The sequence below is a fragment of the Salmo salar genome, chromosome ssa14 (genome assembly GCF_905237065.1).
Source record: "Salmo salar chromosome ssa14, Ssal_v3.1, whole genome shotgun sequence".
Classification (NCBI taxonomy): domain Eukaryota; kingdom Metazoa; phylum Chordata; class Actinopteri; order Salmoniformes; family Salmonidae; genus Salmo; species Salmo salar.
The window spans coordinates 86,847,783-86,864,774 of record NC_059455.1 but is presented as its reverse complement, the minus strand read 5'-3'; the positions used below and the strand labels follow the sequence as shown (position 1 = coordinate 86,864,774).

Here is a 16,992-nt window from a genome sequence, read left to right as displayed (position 1 = left end):
AAACATTTTCATACAGACTTTGTCGTTGGGATGACGAGATCATTGAATACATTATTGAAAATATTATTGCAGGTTAGTGCAAGACCTCAAGGAAATCGAAAACAACAATAGCCTAAACCGCGCGTGGGTATTTTCTGCAACAGATGGGGGGGGCCTACTGATGTTCAAAATCCAAAATGCTCACCTCTGTGACGCTGAAGAGGTTATATGGAAACGCTTTTGAAATTCTGATATTTTAGCTGTGGCTGAGACAACGTGCATCGAATTGACGTTTTTACGGATATTATTATGACGTAATAATAAGTAGGAATTCCTATCGAAGAAACGCTTCCTGCATTCTCTATATGATTTCATCATAGTAATAGTATTATGACGCGAAAATTGAGAAAAATGCCTGTGAAAGCATGTAAAAGAATCAGAATAATCGAAATGAACGGAACATTCACAACTGAGATCTACATATGTAACAGTAAACACAACAGGACAAACAAATAGAGAACATTTGGAGCAAGTATCGCGTCGAATAGGCTGTTTGTCCAAGTATTGTTGCTAAATATTTCCACATTGATCTCATATAAATGTAACTATATTATTATTATTATTATAATAGCCTAGTTGATGTGGCAAAGTAGTGTAGAACGCTTGAGACAATTTCAGCAGTAGATGGCGATGTTGGCATTATAGTCCTGCACATACACTCAAAACCCACTTCCATTATTTGATCTTTCTCCAGAATTAGACATTTTTGATGCACTCAATAGATAGATTCAGACTCTTCGTAATACCATCACAACCAGGCGACACATGGAATGAACGTACAAGAAACGACAGAGCCCAGAGTAACCCAGTATGGCTAAACGAGGACCTTCCGCAGTGACGCATAAATCACGGCGGTCAGACACGTTCCTTACATACCGTAAACAGACCTACTCGAGCCTCTCACACTGCCTCTGAATCTAAGCATAACTTCAACCAACTTATGACTGATCTTTTCAGTCAAAATGTCACCAAAAACGGAACCATTTCTGTGTAATATACTGGATGGATGTTCAAAACAGAAGTCGTGGATATATATGATTGATTCAACAATGTCCATATTTTATTGGGACGGATTTTTATGTCAATCCTTCTACACCGACATGTTTTACAGACACACACAGATGCCTTAAAATATGATAGTTTTGTCTGCATAGTTTACTTATACAACCACATGAATACACACACAGTATAAAACCTATGATTCATATGGGCACACAGACCATTATCTATGCATTACAAGCGGGATTGCACCATGGATTCGTTATGAGTGAGAGCAGGAGAACCATTTGAAAAAGCTTCACTTTAAATGAAGATGCACATGATAAGTGGTGTGTTGAAGAGGAAATGGAACGGATTCATATTTAACCGTGGAAGCTATAATCCTAAATGCCGTCACTTCCTGTGGATTTCCAAATGTTTTTTTTCCTCCACACGGTGAAGTTGCAGATAAAATGAGAAACTAAAACACACACCTCTGAAGGGTGTCTGTTTTCCTGTACTGCATGCCAGTCGCAAAATTACACGCCTCTTTCTGCTTTGGGATCCATTCACCGCGAACAATATTTTACATCATGGAGGAAAGATGGAAGGTCCACAGTTTTTATGCATATTCGTTCCAAAAAGGTCCGGGAACGAATTTGGCAAAGCAGGCCTACATTTGTGAATCATGATCGGTGGGATATAATGAGTCAACTGTTCCAACCAAAAAGCGTGAAGAGCATTTTGAGTGTGTGTGTGTGTGTGTGTGTGTGTGTGTGTGTGTGTGTGTGTGTGTGTGTGTGTGTGTGTGTGTGTGTGTGTGTGTGTGTGTGTGTGTGTGTGTGTGTGTGTGTTTGTACTCAATTCCCATCGTTCAGAACTAGCTGATACCCTTCACTTTGACGACCACCTTCTTCTCCTTTACGCGTCTGTTCTGAAACCAGATAGTGACCTGTCGCTCGGACAGGTTCGTCTGGGCCGATATCCTCCTTCGTTTGTCCTTCGTTATGAATTTATTGGCCGCGTACTCGCGCTCAAGTTCCTTCAGTTGCACCTTGGTGTATGGCACGCGCTTCTTTCTTCCACGTCTGAAGGAGCTCACGTCCCCTCCTATGTGAGACATTGCGTCTGGTGGAGCAAAACGGAAAACAAAATAGATGGTATAAGGTTACAACAGTAGCCTAGCCATATGCTATCATACAAGATAGTTTTACAAAAAATGCATCGTTTCGAAAATGTTGTTACATTAGGCATTACATGAAGGCCAAAATATTTCGCACATATAACTATAAAAACACACTGAAAAGACTGTCTGGTTTATTGCGTAAAAACCTCAGGGCTCTCTCCTTGTGTTGTACCTGGTAAGGAGGATTTCCACATGTGTCCGGGCTGAGGCTGCTCCTTGGTGCAGTAGACTTGTCCGTTCCACCCGTTTGTAGTCAGAGCCCACGGCTGATAGCTCTCCATGGGCAGCAGGGGCTCGTGCCTGGGTTCTGCTGGCCCGCTCATAGTTGGTACCACGGGGACGTCCAGGTAACTGGGAACGGGCTGGTATGGCCCCGACGCATAGCTCGGATAGTAGGCGAACTCCTTGGCCCGTGAGGTGAAGTCTTCGCCCGAGGCGGACGTGTCCATATACTTCTCCCCGTATGCAGAGGGGGGCTGCGTGCCGCACGACTTTATGCTACTGTGGTGCGACATTCTGCACGGGTAGTAGCCGCTACCGAAGTATCCATAGGGCAGGGACGCGCTGGAGGAGCTTTGCGCAGCCGAGCAAGGGCTGCACTGCTTGGCTGGCTCACCCATACCGGAGATGGGGACCTCACTTGACGAGTACGCGGTGCTCGGAGCGAGGGACGCGGGGTGCGCCATCAGGTTCCTGCATTGGTTCGCCGCAAAGTTGCCTCCCGCAAAACCTCCACCGCTAGCGTCCATGTTCTTGCTCACTTCATCGGAAACGTTGTCGTAGAGGAACATTACCGACGGGTCGACCCAGCGAGGACGGAGGAGCAGTGACGTTGTCATAGCACGACATCCAACATTGAGGCTTCTGGCTCTTTTTTAAAAAGCACAGAGACTGAAAAAAGGAGATACTGATTCGGAGAGAGTAAACCACTCTGACGTGCCCTGGTGCAACCAAGGTCGCGCCTTCATTGGCCAAGAAGGGCCCACGTGATATGCAAAGAGCACGATAAACATCTCCCAGTACAGATAATTAAATGTAGAAAACTGCGGTGTTGTTAGATGACCGTACCTATCAAGGGATTTGGCTTGTCTTTTTGCCGCTCAAAAACGAGTGAGTAAATCTAAAGCAAACAAATATCCTCTCCTATGACTCCTATATAAAGGTTACACTTCAAACCTAACTGTGTGGCGGACACATTTGTTTGAAAAGGTTCCTCTTTTATAATTGGAAAGACAAATAAAAAGAACTTAGTTGTCCAGACTGTTTCAAACGACTGCGGTGTTTCACCTACTTAAAATCATCCATACACGTTGCTTTTACGCACATAAAGGAACGTGTAATCATGTCTATGACACAATGTCATTGCTGATTATTTTGAAGATTGTGGGCCTGTATTAATTCCACAAAGTATAATCCATTCAAACCCTAATACAGCTCACATAATTCGACTAGCAGTACATAGCGTAAGGAATGGTTCGCCAAAGACACGTTTCCTAATATCCCTTAAAAGACAATGGAGATGAACTACTAATGCTAATAGTGTTTTAACAGACGGAACCACTGTGGGGAAAACGGACGACTCATCCAAAAGACACGCATATGATAGAGAATAATCAGATGAGAATTAAAATTAACAATGCTTTGAAACAACAAAATATAGACTTGGAAAATGTCCATCTCATTTTGCAACTAAAGATATATTGGCTCAAATCCATGGGTGATTCAATCAAAACGCCCCATTTTCTTATCACTCAAGTAAGAGTGATGGATACAGGTTCGAGCATTCAATACATTAGTGAGAATTCGGATATAACGTTAGTGTGCACAGCAAATACCATACCCCTCGCTTTACAATATGCAAAGACAGAAAATAGCTATCAAGTTTGGCGCAGTTGGTTTTTACATAGCCTACTGGGTAGACGCGGCTAGAGGCCAAGGTCAAGTTGAAAGTTGCTGTCCAGCGGACGAGTCTGTTGGGTTATTCAGTCTTTGAAGGAGCGGTCTGTTCTTGAAAAGGGCAGAAGAGGGCTGAGAATTCCTGGCCGAATGAAAGCTTTGGAGGGTATAAACTTTTACTATAATTTTGTTTTCGCAAACGTTTTATTCTCTTTGTGTCTAAGGAAACCGTTTTAGGCATCATGTGTCTCACATTGGAAAAGTAACCGGAATGTTGCATTTGCAAGCCAATCTCGTGTTTTGGAGGGTTTTAGCGAAGACTTGTGAAAAATGATGTGATCTCTCAGAAGAAGGATAGACGTGTCGTTGGCTTGTCTGCTTGGTGGTGTTTACGGCCAGGGGCTCTCTTTCCAATTATATTGCTTAGGGAGAAAATACACAAGCCTACAGCATATTTTATTCGCTGCAGTATAACGCAATAAAGAATATGGTCAATTGGTTGTAGTTTGTGAACTTCAGCGGTGTATCACAAATAGGCCTAAATGAAATGATGCAAGTAGTCAAATGTCAAAGTTAGTTTCAGACTACAAATGGACCAAAAATAAAGTGCGCAATGATTAATTCATATATAATTCAAGCATTTTTCCATAGGCATTCTTGCCGATTATCGCGTCATAATACTATCATTGTGATGCACTCATATAGAATTCAGGAAAACATTTTCTGTAGGTATTCTTACCTATTATCACGTCATAATAATATGAATAAAAGCAAACTGTGCCTCAGCCCTCAGCCACAGCTAAAATACTAAACACTGAGTAGGACTATTCGATATTAAAGCTAGATCGCGTGCAGGGTCCACATTATCCATTAAACAGTAGGCCTAATAACAAACGTAGACATTAATTATCAAGTCAGACAAGTTCTTTCTTTGTATGCCTATTATTAGAATATTCTGGATGGATGAGGGACTTTGAGAATAGTTAAATAAACTGTCGTACCCTATCAGACGTCAGCTAAAACGAGAGACAACAGACATTATCTGGAGCTTTATGTTACGCAATTGGTCGCCCACTCAGATTTTGTTTACCTTGCGATGCCGTAACGGGACTCAAAATGAATGTTAAAAAGCATTAATAAGGCTACATCAGGCTGTTAGGATAGTCTGTCTCAGCATCTTAACAGTTCCAAAATCAAAATGTTAGGATTGTCTAACGGCCCCTACTTTAACAAGTAGACGACTTATATCTTCCGTAACTTCATTAAACTAAAACGACATCCCCAGTCTTAATTCGTCAGACATAGTTACAGATTGATGACGTTGTAGCCTACCGGTTTGTTGTGAAGGGTCAATCTATTATTGCGATATTGAAATTAGTGTTTTTTTTTTATCAACCCGTTGACTAACAACTATATGTGATACTTATATGTGCCACAGCATAAAGCTATCCCATAGGCTTTGTTCTAAAACGATAAGGAACTATTCATTATCCTCCCATTTGGCGAGGTATTTTAAGATTATTCTATATGTTTTATCAAAGTCACATTCCGAGAATCTATGTGATCAAATAAGTTGGTATTTTACCATTTGATTCCCACATTGGGTGTTTAACTTATCTTTATATAAGCCATAAACAGATTTGAAAATGCTACTCGATTCATATCGTGAAATGACACGACTCAGTGTTATCAAATATATTTTACATAAGAGATTGTTTTAATATGTTCAGTAGCCATGATGTGTACGTGGACTAATTAACCGATAACAAAGAAGCTATAATACAAACATAACGCCTTTGTGAATCAGGTGCGAGTCATCACGCTCCAACGCGATTACTTTCTATTTTTGCTGACATGGGTTAAAGACCCACCAGGATGTTCCAAAATCAAACTTTTCGAAATTGTAATACAGTAGATTCAATATTTACATGAACTAGTCAAATAAATAGCAATCTAAAGCGAGGTTCATTCTCAAACCCTGGTTTTCCAGCGCCGGGCCTACAATCCAAAAAAATGAGTAGCTGTCACGGAAACAGCGGCGCGCGCATATGCGGTCTGCTTTGAGCCAGTGGTCTGACCAGACCAGACATCCTAGCGAGGAACAGACCACCACCATGCCCCATGAAACTGGCCCAGACATTCTACTGGCTAGGGAGACCCGTCTGTGAGGTCATTACCAAGAGCATGGAAATGCTTAGCTTCCTTCGACTGGTATTGTCATCGCGCGGCAAATAATAACATTTTAATTGTATGCGACGTAACAATAGGCCTACAAAAATAAGTCTAAACCCATTAAAGAAAAATCAAAACCATTTGTAAAGCTATGAACTATCATCATATTACAATTTTCAAATAACAATGACTATTACAATACGTTGCAAAGATGGGGGCCAATTTCCAATTCGTATATTTTATTCAATCCCTAACGTGAAACCAAAATCTGCCTTATCCAGTTGTCATGGTGTGATGTGAAACTAAACTGTGGTAGAAAAACTATAGCCAGAGGAATAGAAATGTGTTTCTGTGGTCGAGCCAGTGAACCACAGGGCGGCCTGGCACATGACTTGTCCATGTTCTCCGGACTGCAACGTGATGTGGCACTAAAGGATAAAATAAAAAGGAAATTGGAAAATGAGTCAACAGGGTGACTCTTGAATCGCCCCTGACTGACAGCTCTCTTATACATTCGCTTTGTCTAAGTGTCACAAAGTAGAAGTCTTAAACGTTTTGTTAACGGGCTGATAAAACTATAGCTATGTAAGCTACATGTTAAATCATTTATTGGCACAATGGAATCCCAGTAAATATATGGGCCTACAGATTATTGCAGTTCAACTTCAGCCACTATCCATGTCCACATCTGTTGTATTTTCGAATGTTACCAGTCTTCCATGAGTGGACCGATTAGGCTAGCCAGCCAGCCCCTGTAGGATAACTATCTTTCTGGTGACATGAACTCTTCCTGAACATTATTGTCCCAAGGACGAGGCCGTGGAACTTTTTCCAGTTAACATACAAAGGAAAATGCATTATGTTCAACAGAAATTCTATCAAGACGGCGGCAGTAGGCTCTATAAAGAATATCCAGTCACTCACTAACCATCAAGTTGACTCAGATCGAATCATCAGAAAACTAGGCAACATGTTCGTCCACCGACTTCCTGATGACTTTATTACTTATGGCCAAATGTTTCACTATAGCCACTTGCGTTTTTGTAAGGTCAAAACGATTCGTCATTAACAATAAACAAAATAACTCGACAGTAGAAGCATCATTTCAAACTAGCATTAACATAAAATAAGGTTCCTAAAAAGCTCAGTATTGCAAATGACAGAAATTAACCTCAAAGTGTTTACAATTAGGCTAAACACCAACAAAATAGCCTATAACCTATAAGAGTTCAACAATAACGCCAATTCGCCTAAACATATAGCCAACATGTTTAGGCTTTACATCTCATGGTTTAAAAAGATAAACATTATTTGTGCAAAAGCCACTTAAAATCCATATTATATTGACGTTATTCTTTTTAATGTATAAAAATATTATACTACATTGACATTTGTTTCCAGTGAACTTGAAATTCCATTTTATTAGTGACTTATAGCCTATGTTGTCCTCGGTTATGAAATACCCCTAATCCTTCGTGATTTAGTTACATATTTCATTATTCGAAAGGAAAATATTTTTTTTATATATAAAGGAAATTCCTGCCATCAATGATGCACTGGTTACACGCAATCCTAGATATAATATAATGGAACATTTTACTCTGAAATTACCAAACACATTTGTTTAATATGCTAACGAAAACTCAACCTTTTCATAGAAGTCAAATTAGCCTATACAACAAGCTTCGATTTCACATAAATCAAATCATTTTTACTTAAAAAGAACAAAACAAGCGTTGCACAATGTCACATTCAGTTGGTAATTTTATCCTGTCGAGAGGTTACAATGGGGCGGAGGTTGCTGGTTCGAATCCCTGATGACTCTAATTGCTCCTGTAAGTTGCCATGGATAAGAGCGTCCGCTAAATGACCCCAAAAAATGTCGTCGACACAACAGCACTCCCAATATCACATGTATACCCCCATATGAGGTGCGGGAGGCAGCCTAGTGGTTAGAGCGTTGGACCAGCAACCGAAAGGTTGAAAGATCGAATCCCCGAGCTGACAAGGGATAATATCTGTGGTTCTGACTCACTGTTCCTAGGCCGTCATTGAAAATAAGAATTTGTTCATAACTTACTTGCCTAGTTAAATAAAGGTCAAATGAGCATCGTATGACACAACCCATTCGATTAAGCTGCATTGTCATACCCTCTCAACTTCTTCATCAATATAGAATTTGTTTATTTCGGAATCGCATAGTTTCAGGAAGACAAATGATGTAACATTTGGTCTTCTGTGAAACTAGCTTTCTGTTAACCTGGTTGTATTGGATAAATACAAATAAACTTGAGACCATGATAAAGTCAGAACATTCGTTCAAGGCCATATTTCTAAATCTTGGCATCCAATGTATGCACTGACTAAGTCAATGGCTTCATTTGCAGGAAACATGGCACTCTCCATGTTCGTTTCCCAAAGCCAACATGTGGATCTTCTCCACCGTAAGACCGTTTCAGTTAGGAACGATGTGTGTATTCCATAAACAAAGGTTCGCGCCAGGTGAGTGCTGGGTGTCTTGGTTTGCTACGCTATTGTTGACATTGTGGTAAAATCTATACGGCTACCAAATGGTGTTTTTGGTTTAATGGGGTGATGTAGGTGTCAGTGCCTAGGTAAGACCTCCGTTAGTGAGAAGAGCGGTTAGCAGTAACAAATAGAGGCGCAAGGAGCGATAAAGGGGGGCTCAACAACAGAAGAGATCTGCAGGCAGCTCTAGTCACCTCGCATTCTCTAGACATATTTACTGGTGCGTTCCAAGGTCAACGCAATTAAAGCTCTGGTGGCTGCGTCATCCAGTTTCAAGGCCAAGCTGTGGCAGAGGAGAGGGGAGGGGCTAGTATAGCATAAAATATATTATTCCATTGGCGTATCCTTCTTACTGACAATTCTATAAGCAAAACCATTCCATGTGAAATTGAACGTGGTTTAATTTTTTGCCATGGTGGGCATTGATGGAATAGCCCACTCTTGTTCAAAACTAAAATACTGAGACATATGGCCTAGCCTGTAGTCGAGGGTTGCATCGAGCACTGCGCAGACTCCATGGTCAAGTTCAAGTTGTGCCCACTAGTAAAACCCAAAACGGCACAATCTGCAAGGTCTGCTGAGGGGCCCGCTTCCCTCTTTGTTCGAACCTTTCGGTTCTTGCACCTATGCCCACAAATAGCCTACGGAGAACGTACGTTTCTGGGTCAAACCGTTAAAAACAACTAGAAATCTACTTTGAGTGAAAACCAGAGTGAAAGTACTATCAACAATGAGCGAGCCATCCTACCCCATCTGGTGTTCTCCGAGTACCACATCTAAAACACACACAATAAAGTGCCACTACTGTAAACGAACAAGGTCATCCTTGAATTGCGCAAAAGAGCATTGTAAGTGTTAGCTTATCTGCTGACAGATCACAAGATAGTAGGCCTATCTGTCATGACTGGTACGCTGCATAACTCCTCACAAGTGACACACAAGGGCTTCTATAGTCCATCCTTATGTGTATCCTATAGCACAAGGATAGAGTGAAACACAAGGATATCTCAAGAGGTCATGAGATTGGGCCTATATTAAAAATAGCATAGCCTATAGGGATTGATTGAACAAAAAACATACAACCATTCATTTAAGCGCGTGTGACATCAACTTAAATATTATTTTCAAGGATTCCCTACATTCTATTTTTTTTATACCCGATTCTATGGAGAAAATTAACATAAAACATTTGCAGCCAAATGTACACGAAATGGAATGTTGTGATGTACACGAAATGGAATGGTGTGATGTACACGAAATATTGCAAACAAACATGAATATCACGAAATGTCTGTCTCCTTGGTATAGCGTTTAGAAACAATTATGGACCAAGGAAATTGGAAATTGCCTTCAAATAGGCGTTACAGTTTCCTTCTTTTCTTTTTATTTCATCCAACACAAAGGATTGACAAAATATGTATTCTATTCATCTCTATTTATTTGTACAGTGTAGACGGGCAGAAATAGACATGTAAAATATATAATAGCTGTTTTCAAACCTAGTTGGTAAAGTGCCAGCTATTGTGTACAAAGTACTGCTTATGCCACAAAGTATCAGCCGATCAGAGATACAGAATAGCACAATTGATAACTAAGACAGACTGTATATAGCTAGGCCTATGGAGAAAAGTATCCTTTAATTCTCTGCCAAAACAGAGTGTGTACATTTGGCTGTGATTGTGGGTATTATACTACTGTACAAATATGTAGCCTTGGGCTATAAATCAGTTTCAGAGTTCTCAGACCATTCGATATATTTCCATGAACTCAGATGAATGGAAGAAAAACAGTTCAGAGAGAGTGGAACATAGTAGGAGAGGTTTTTGGAAGGGAAAATATGGAACGCTCGGTTTACACAGTATCACATGCAATTCGTTTCAAAATATCAATTCATCCGATATTATGAATACAACTGTTAATCACTACTTATAAACACCCAATGAATACATGCTCAATAATATTTTGGAAAAAACATGGTAGGCCTACCGCCTTTAAAGCAGACAAAGCCTCCCGTAGTTCAGATGACAGGTTTAGTATTGTAATTACTCATTGTTACACTGCATACTTACAGCAGGCGAATCCTAATCTTCATCCCAACATGGATGATTTAAGTCATGCGTAACAAGTATTGGGATGACCCAACTTGTTAAGCAGAACACAAATAAGAACTGGCATCGTTGCAAAGTGGTACCTAGATCCACAATATGCAAAGTTTCTCAAACCACACAAGATAGAATGAAGAAATATCTAGGCCATTTTGCTGTCAATAATGCAACATTAGGACAACAGAAAACAGTAACACGCAATAATATATTCTATCGATTATCAATAACATCATATTGGGAAACATGGTAGGCTTTACAGTATGCCTACACTCACAGCCTATTATTGTTTTGTTCTTCCCATCGACTCCTACTATTGTTCACTCAAACATGGATGGTGTCAGTGAAGTCATTTCATTGGCCTACATGTTACGTTGAACGTTACACAGAAATGGCAACAGTGCAAAGTGTTACCAAAAATCCAGAATTGCAAAAAGTTTGTCAAACCACCCACGATAGTTTGAAAACGTAGTATGCTAGGTCTTGTTGGTAACTCAAACTTAAAAATATCGAGGAACGTACTCTGTCAGGAGTGTTGTCTGATCCAGAGAGCTAGTTGTGTTGCAGGTCCTCTGGAAACAGTCATGTCTTACCGAAATCATTTCCCTCTCTTTGGAATTGTATCTGCTGTGAAATATTAGTTAGGTTCTAATGATACATTCTATTACTATGGTTCCGATTGTGACTAGGTGGTTTGGACACATCATTAATGTCTCCCGAGCTTGTCTTGACCTGGACTATATCAATTAACAGCACCAACGTTCTCATGGAGGGACAATAACATTACACTTTTTTACACTTTCTTATACTCATTTTCAATTCAAGAAGGTCTTCAATTTTATAACACAAGTTGAAGAATTGTACGGTAGCCTAATATGGCTTAAAAGTGATTAAGTGACGTATGCCTACATTTCTTAAAAACTTAAAAGACAGGCAGAATAGGAAATCTAAAAGATATAATCGCTTTTTGTACTCCACGCTGGTAGCAGAGTCGAAACTATTGTGCAAAAAGTTAGCCTACCTCTTGTGCCAGACAGAGTATCGTCAGATGGGAGATAAATAATACAATTCCTAACCAACTCAAAGACATATAGGGCCTATTGAGGAATATAGCTAGTATATTTAGACTATAGAATCAAAGCATAATCCATCCAAAACGTGTATAGTTTTAACAGTATACTGTAGTGTGTTTCAGAGGGATACAGAGAAGAGAGATAAAAGATGCAGACCTTGAAAACGGCATCTAATATCGTTAGAGAACAGGCCGAAACAACACCTTTACTGTGAACTGTCATTGTAAGGGGAGAGTAGAGCGAGGGAAATCTAGAGAATAATAAGAAACGGAAGGATAAGGGGAAGGTGGACATGTGTGCACTGCAAGAGAGTGTGCGCAGGAATTTCACTCAGTCAGAGTAGCCGTGACGTTCCGGGAGGCACTAGCGTTTCTGGGGGGGGGGGCAGTGCCCCTGTGACAACAATTTTGGACCCCCTTGTGGCCCCCCTAAATGTGGAGTATGAAATCATTTTTACATAACTCCTTTTCGCTATCATTCTTTTTGTTTACATCCGTTATTAGACAGTGGCAACGATGATGATTATGAACATTGTATTTTACCTGCTAATGCCTGCAATGCAGTGAAGAAAACGATATGACAACGATAACGTCTAATGTAACTGGCCCCTCTGACAGTACAACTGGCCCCAGCTTGGCCCCCCGGTTGAAATGGTCTAGAACCACCACTGCCGGGAGGGCTCGTGTGTGTCGTCCTCTTTTTCAACAGGCGAGGGCGCACGAGGACAGCGATGACTGCGCGAGATTGCTTGACGGCATCCCCGGCGTCACACCTTCCCACGACGACCCCTGATGTCATCTTAGTCCCCAGTACCATGATAGGCTAATGTATCTGAACTGTAGGACATGTCTGCTGCGATGCCACATCCCTAACCTGCTCAAACTAGCAGTGGAAATCAGAGAACCCAAGAACTGGATAGTCCAATAAAGAGTGGGGAAAGAAGACTGTTACTGTGGCTGCATCCTGATTCTCCAACCTTCTCCTAAAGTGTGCACTTGCACACCCCCATCATGGATTAAAAAGCATTTAATTTGTGTTTACATTGTTTAATCCATGATGGGTACACTCTTAGAAACAATGGTTATTTGGGGTTCTATATAGAGCCTTTTGGTTATTTGGACGAGATTAATTTAAAAAGGTTATATTATACTATAATACTTCCTACTGAAGGCAAAGAACCAAAAGGGTTCTATTCCTACCCCAGATCGTAATGTGGATTTTAGACAACCAAAAGGGTTCTCTCCCTACTCCAGATCGTAATGTGGATTTTAGACAACCAAAAGGGTTCTATCCCTACTCCAGAGCGTAATGTGGATTTTAGACAACCAAAAGGGTTCTATTCCTACCCCAGATCGTAATGTGGATTTTAGACAACCAAAAGGGTTCTATTCCTACTCCAGAGCGTAATGTGGATTTTAGACAACCAAAATGGTTCTATCCCTACTCCAGAGCGTAATGTGGATTTTAGACAACCAAAAGGGTTCTATTCCTACTCCAGAGCGTAATGTGGATTTTAGACAACCAAAAGGGTTCTATTCCTACTCCAGAGCGTAATGTGGATTTTAGACAACCAAAAGCGTTCTATCCCTACTCCAGATCGTAATGTGGATTTTAGACAACCAAAAGGGTTCTATTCCTACTCCAGATCGTAATGTGGATTTTAGACAACCAAAATGGTTCTATCCCTACTCCAGATCGTAATGTGGATTTTAGACAACCAAAAGGGTTCTATTCCTACTCCAGATCGTAATGTGGATTTTAGACAACCAAAAGGGTTCTCTCCCTACTCCAGATCGTAATGTGGATTTTAGACAACCAAAAGGGTTCTATCCCTACTCCAGATCGTAATGTGGATTTTAGACAACCAAAAGGGTTCTATCCCTACTCCAGATCGTAATGTGGATTTTAGGCAACAACAGCTAATAAAAGTTAACACAGTCATGTCAAACTCTGAAATGACTGCTAACAACCTGCTTTTTCATTTGTTTTGCTTTTTTGCTTTGACATTTATATTCATATTAATGATGCTGCTGCATGATTTTACCTGGTCAGAAAAATGGCTAGTTGTCTCTTCCAACACTAGCAGAGGGGAGATCAAATTCATATTTCGCAACATTGTTGCCGAGGTCAGTGGCAAACAGCAAGATTCATACAAGCCTCTGCTGTTGCAAACTAAATGCTAGCTACAAGCAAGAAGAAATTGTGTGTTTAATAAAATCATAGCTTACACTCTTAGATCAAAAATTCTGAAGGTGCCATTAGCCATCAATTTGACACTCATCTAAGCCCCGCTGTCAGCCCTAGAATTTGGTCAACCAATCGCAGTGCTCCAATTGATAGCAACTGTCTTCAAGTCCTACACCTTGGACAATCTCATGTTTAAACTGTATGAAAGCTAGTGAGGGCTATGACAAAAACTGAGAGTGTTCTTTAAAAAGGAAATGGTTCAACAGTTAGATAATTGAAGAGTGCACCAGGAGTAGTGGAGTAATGCCCACAGGGCCACATACATGCCCCCTCAGATTAGACCTGTTTAAAAAAAATATATATATTTATAATATTTATATTTTTGTTGTTGTTTCTCTGTAATATTACTAGCCACCTAGCAATTTTATGAAGTTGCCTTTAGCTAGCCCAGATAGGTTCCCAATCTGCCAACCTTATAACTAGCTACCAATAAGTCATTTCAGGCTATCAATCAACTTAGCTAGATGGTCTAACTACTTTAGCTGACATGCCCAGGCAGGTCACCCGTGATACAAGTCAGTATTTGATGCCCATCCATGTCTGAGGACTATAGGAGATGACGTGGAAACGGCCACTATGGGCAACAGTGAGCGCTGTTACCTTCAAGATGGCTTTGGATTTGCTAGGGCCTTGTGGCATAAGCATCTGCCTTTGGTTTCAAATGTTGCATGTGTCACGTCCTGACCAGTAAAAGGGGTTATTTGTTATTGTAGTTTGGTCAGGGCGTGGCAGGGGGTGTTTGATTTGTGTGTTTCGGGGTTTTTGGTTTATGTTCTAGGTTATCTATTTCTACGTGTTTATCTAGCTTGTCTATTTCTATGTTCGTTTTGTCAATGACCTCCAATTAGAGGCAGCTGGTTGTTGTTATCTCTGATTGGAGGCCATATTTAGTTGTATGTGTTTTCACTTGTGTTTGTGGGTGGTTGTTTCCTGTATAGTCTGTGCACCTTACGGGACTGTTTTCATCGTTTGTTTTGTTTAAGTGTTTTTTTCCTTCAATAAATAAGAAGATGATCAATATACCCGCTGCGTTTTGGTCCCCTCCTTACGACGCACGTTACAGTATGTTTGAATCAAGCAATAGAAAGTTGTTTTTGATTTTTTTGGGGTTTTAAGCCTATCCCAAAAATTAACCCTTACCTTAAGAATTCAGAGTTAATCCCTAAATTTAACCTTGGAGCAATACACTTTGAAATGTGAAGTTTGGAACAACTTCAAAATGTGAAGTTTGAGAAACATGGATGAATGTCTAATTCTGACGTGTGACTGTGAGAGCTGGTTGGGCATGCCTGCTGGCAAGGTTGGTAGACTTGAGAAAAGCAATCAATAACTAAATATACTGAATAAGACTTACATTCCTTTCAAAATGTTACCCAGATTTTAGCAGAGATGCAGAGAAGCATGTATATACTGAACAAAAATATAAACGCAATATGCAACATTTTCAAAGATTTTACTGAGTTACAGTTCATACAAGGAAATCAGTCAACTGAAATAAATGAATTAGGCCTTCATCTATGGATTTCACATTACTGGGCTGGGGAGAAGCTATGGGTGGGCCTGGTAGGGCATAGGTCCACCCACTGGTTAGCCAGGTCCAGCCAACAGCCAATCAGGATGATTTTTTCCCCACAAAAGAGCTTTATTACAGACAGAAATACTCCTCAGCCCCCATCCCCCCTCCTTAGATGATCCTGCAGGTAAAGAAGCAAATGTACAGGTCCTGGGCTGACGTAGTTACATGTGGTCTGCAGTTGTAAGGCCAGTTGGATGTACTGCCAAATTCTCTAAAATGATGTTGGAGGCGGCTTATGGTAGAGAAATGAACATTCAAAACTGCACATTTTAGAGTGGCCTTGTATTGTCTCCAGCACAAGGTGCACCTGTGTAATGATCATGCTGTTTAATCAGCTTCTTGACATGACACACCTGTCAGACAGATGGATTATCTTGGTAACGTAGAAATGCTCACTAACAGGGATGTAAACAAATGTGTGCACAAAATATGAGAGAAATACGCTTTTGTGCTTATGGAACATTTCTGGGATCTTTTATTTCAGCTCATGAAAAATGGGACCAACACTTTACATGTTGATATTGCCTGGCTGGTTCCTGAGGACAAGAAAAAAGGATCAAAAACATGAGTTAATCATTCGAAATAAATATAAGTTCATCTGCCAAAACGAAGACAAAATGCTATGCAGACATATAATTATTATGATGTAGAAGAACAACTGACATGAAGTTGTCAGCAGCAGCCGAAAGAGAGATCCTCTGCCTCTGATAGCTGGGTTACTGCCAGACTCTGAGCCAAACGTAGATAGTGCTTTAAAAGTCATGCAATGATTAACTAGGCTATTGAATCACCAATACTTATTATAAATCATTTATTAGGCAGCATAGCGGTTAGAGCTTTGGGCCAGTAACCTGCATTTCAGGAATCACAGTAGCAAGTACTCCTGGTCAGGGGCGGTATGCACCCCAAAAATGTGAGGATGGCTGGGGAGTGGTCAAGAGGGGGGCTAGGCCCCCTGACTATAAGTTTTTCAAACACCTGAAACAGCTTTTTCCTGCAATCTAGAGACATAATCATTATGCTTAATTCTATGTAAAAAAAACAAAAAAGATGATTTTTCTGCTTATCTAAGCATAGGCTACCTCTTGAGCTGTCTGCATGCTCCTGAGAGGCAGTTATTTTTTTAGAAGAAAATATACTGAACAAAAATGTAAACACAACATGTAAAGTGTTGGATGCATGTTTCATGGGCTG

General features: G+C 40.4%; 1 protein-coding gene across 1 annotated transcript; it reads right to left on the bottom strand.

Moving 5' to 3' along the window:
- Nucleotides 1–1,897: 1,897 nt before the first annotated feature.
- hoxa13aa (homeobox protein HoxA13aa variant 2) lies at nt 1,898–3,074 on the bottom strand. The gene is given in 2 exon segments (NM_001141676.1): nt 1,898–2,145; nt 2,350–3,074. Coding segments are annotated over 2 exon segments (711 nt in total). The 5' UTR covers nt 3,043–3,074; the 3' UTR covers nt 1,898–2,127.
- Nucleotides 3,075–16,992: the final 13,918 nt, after the last annotated feature.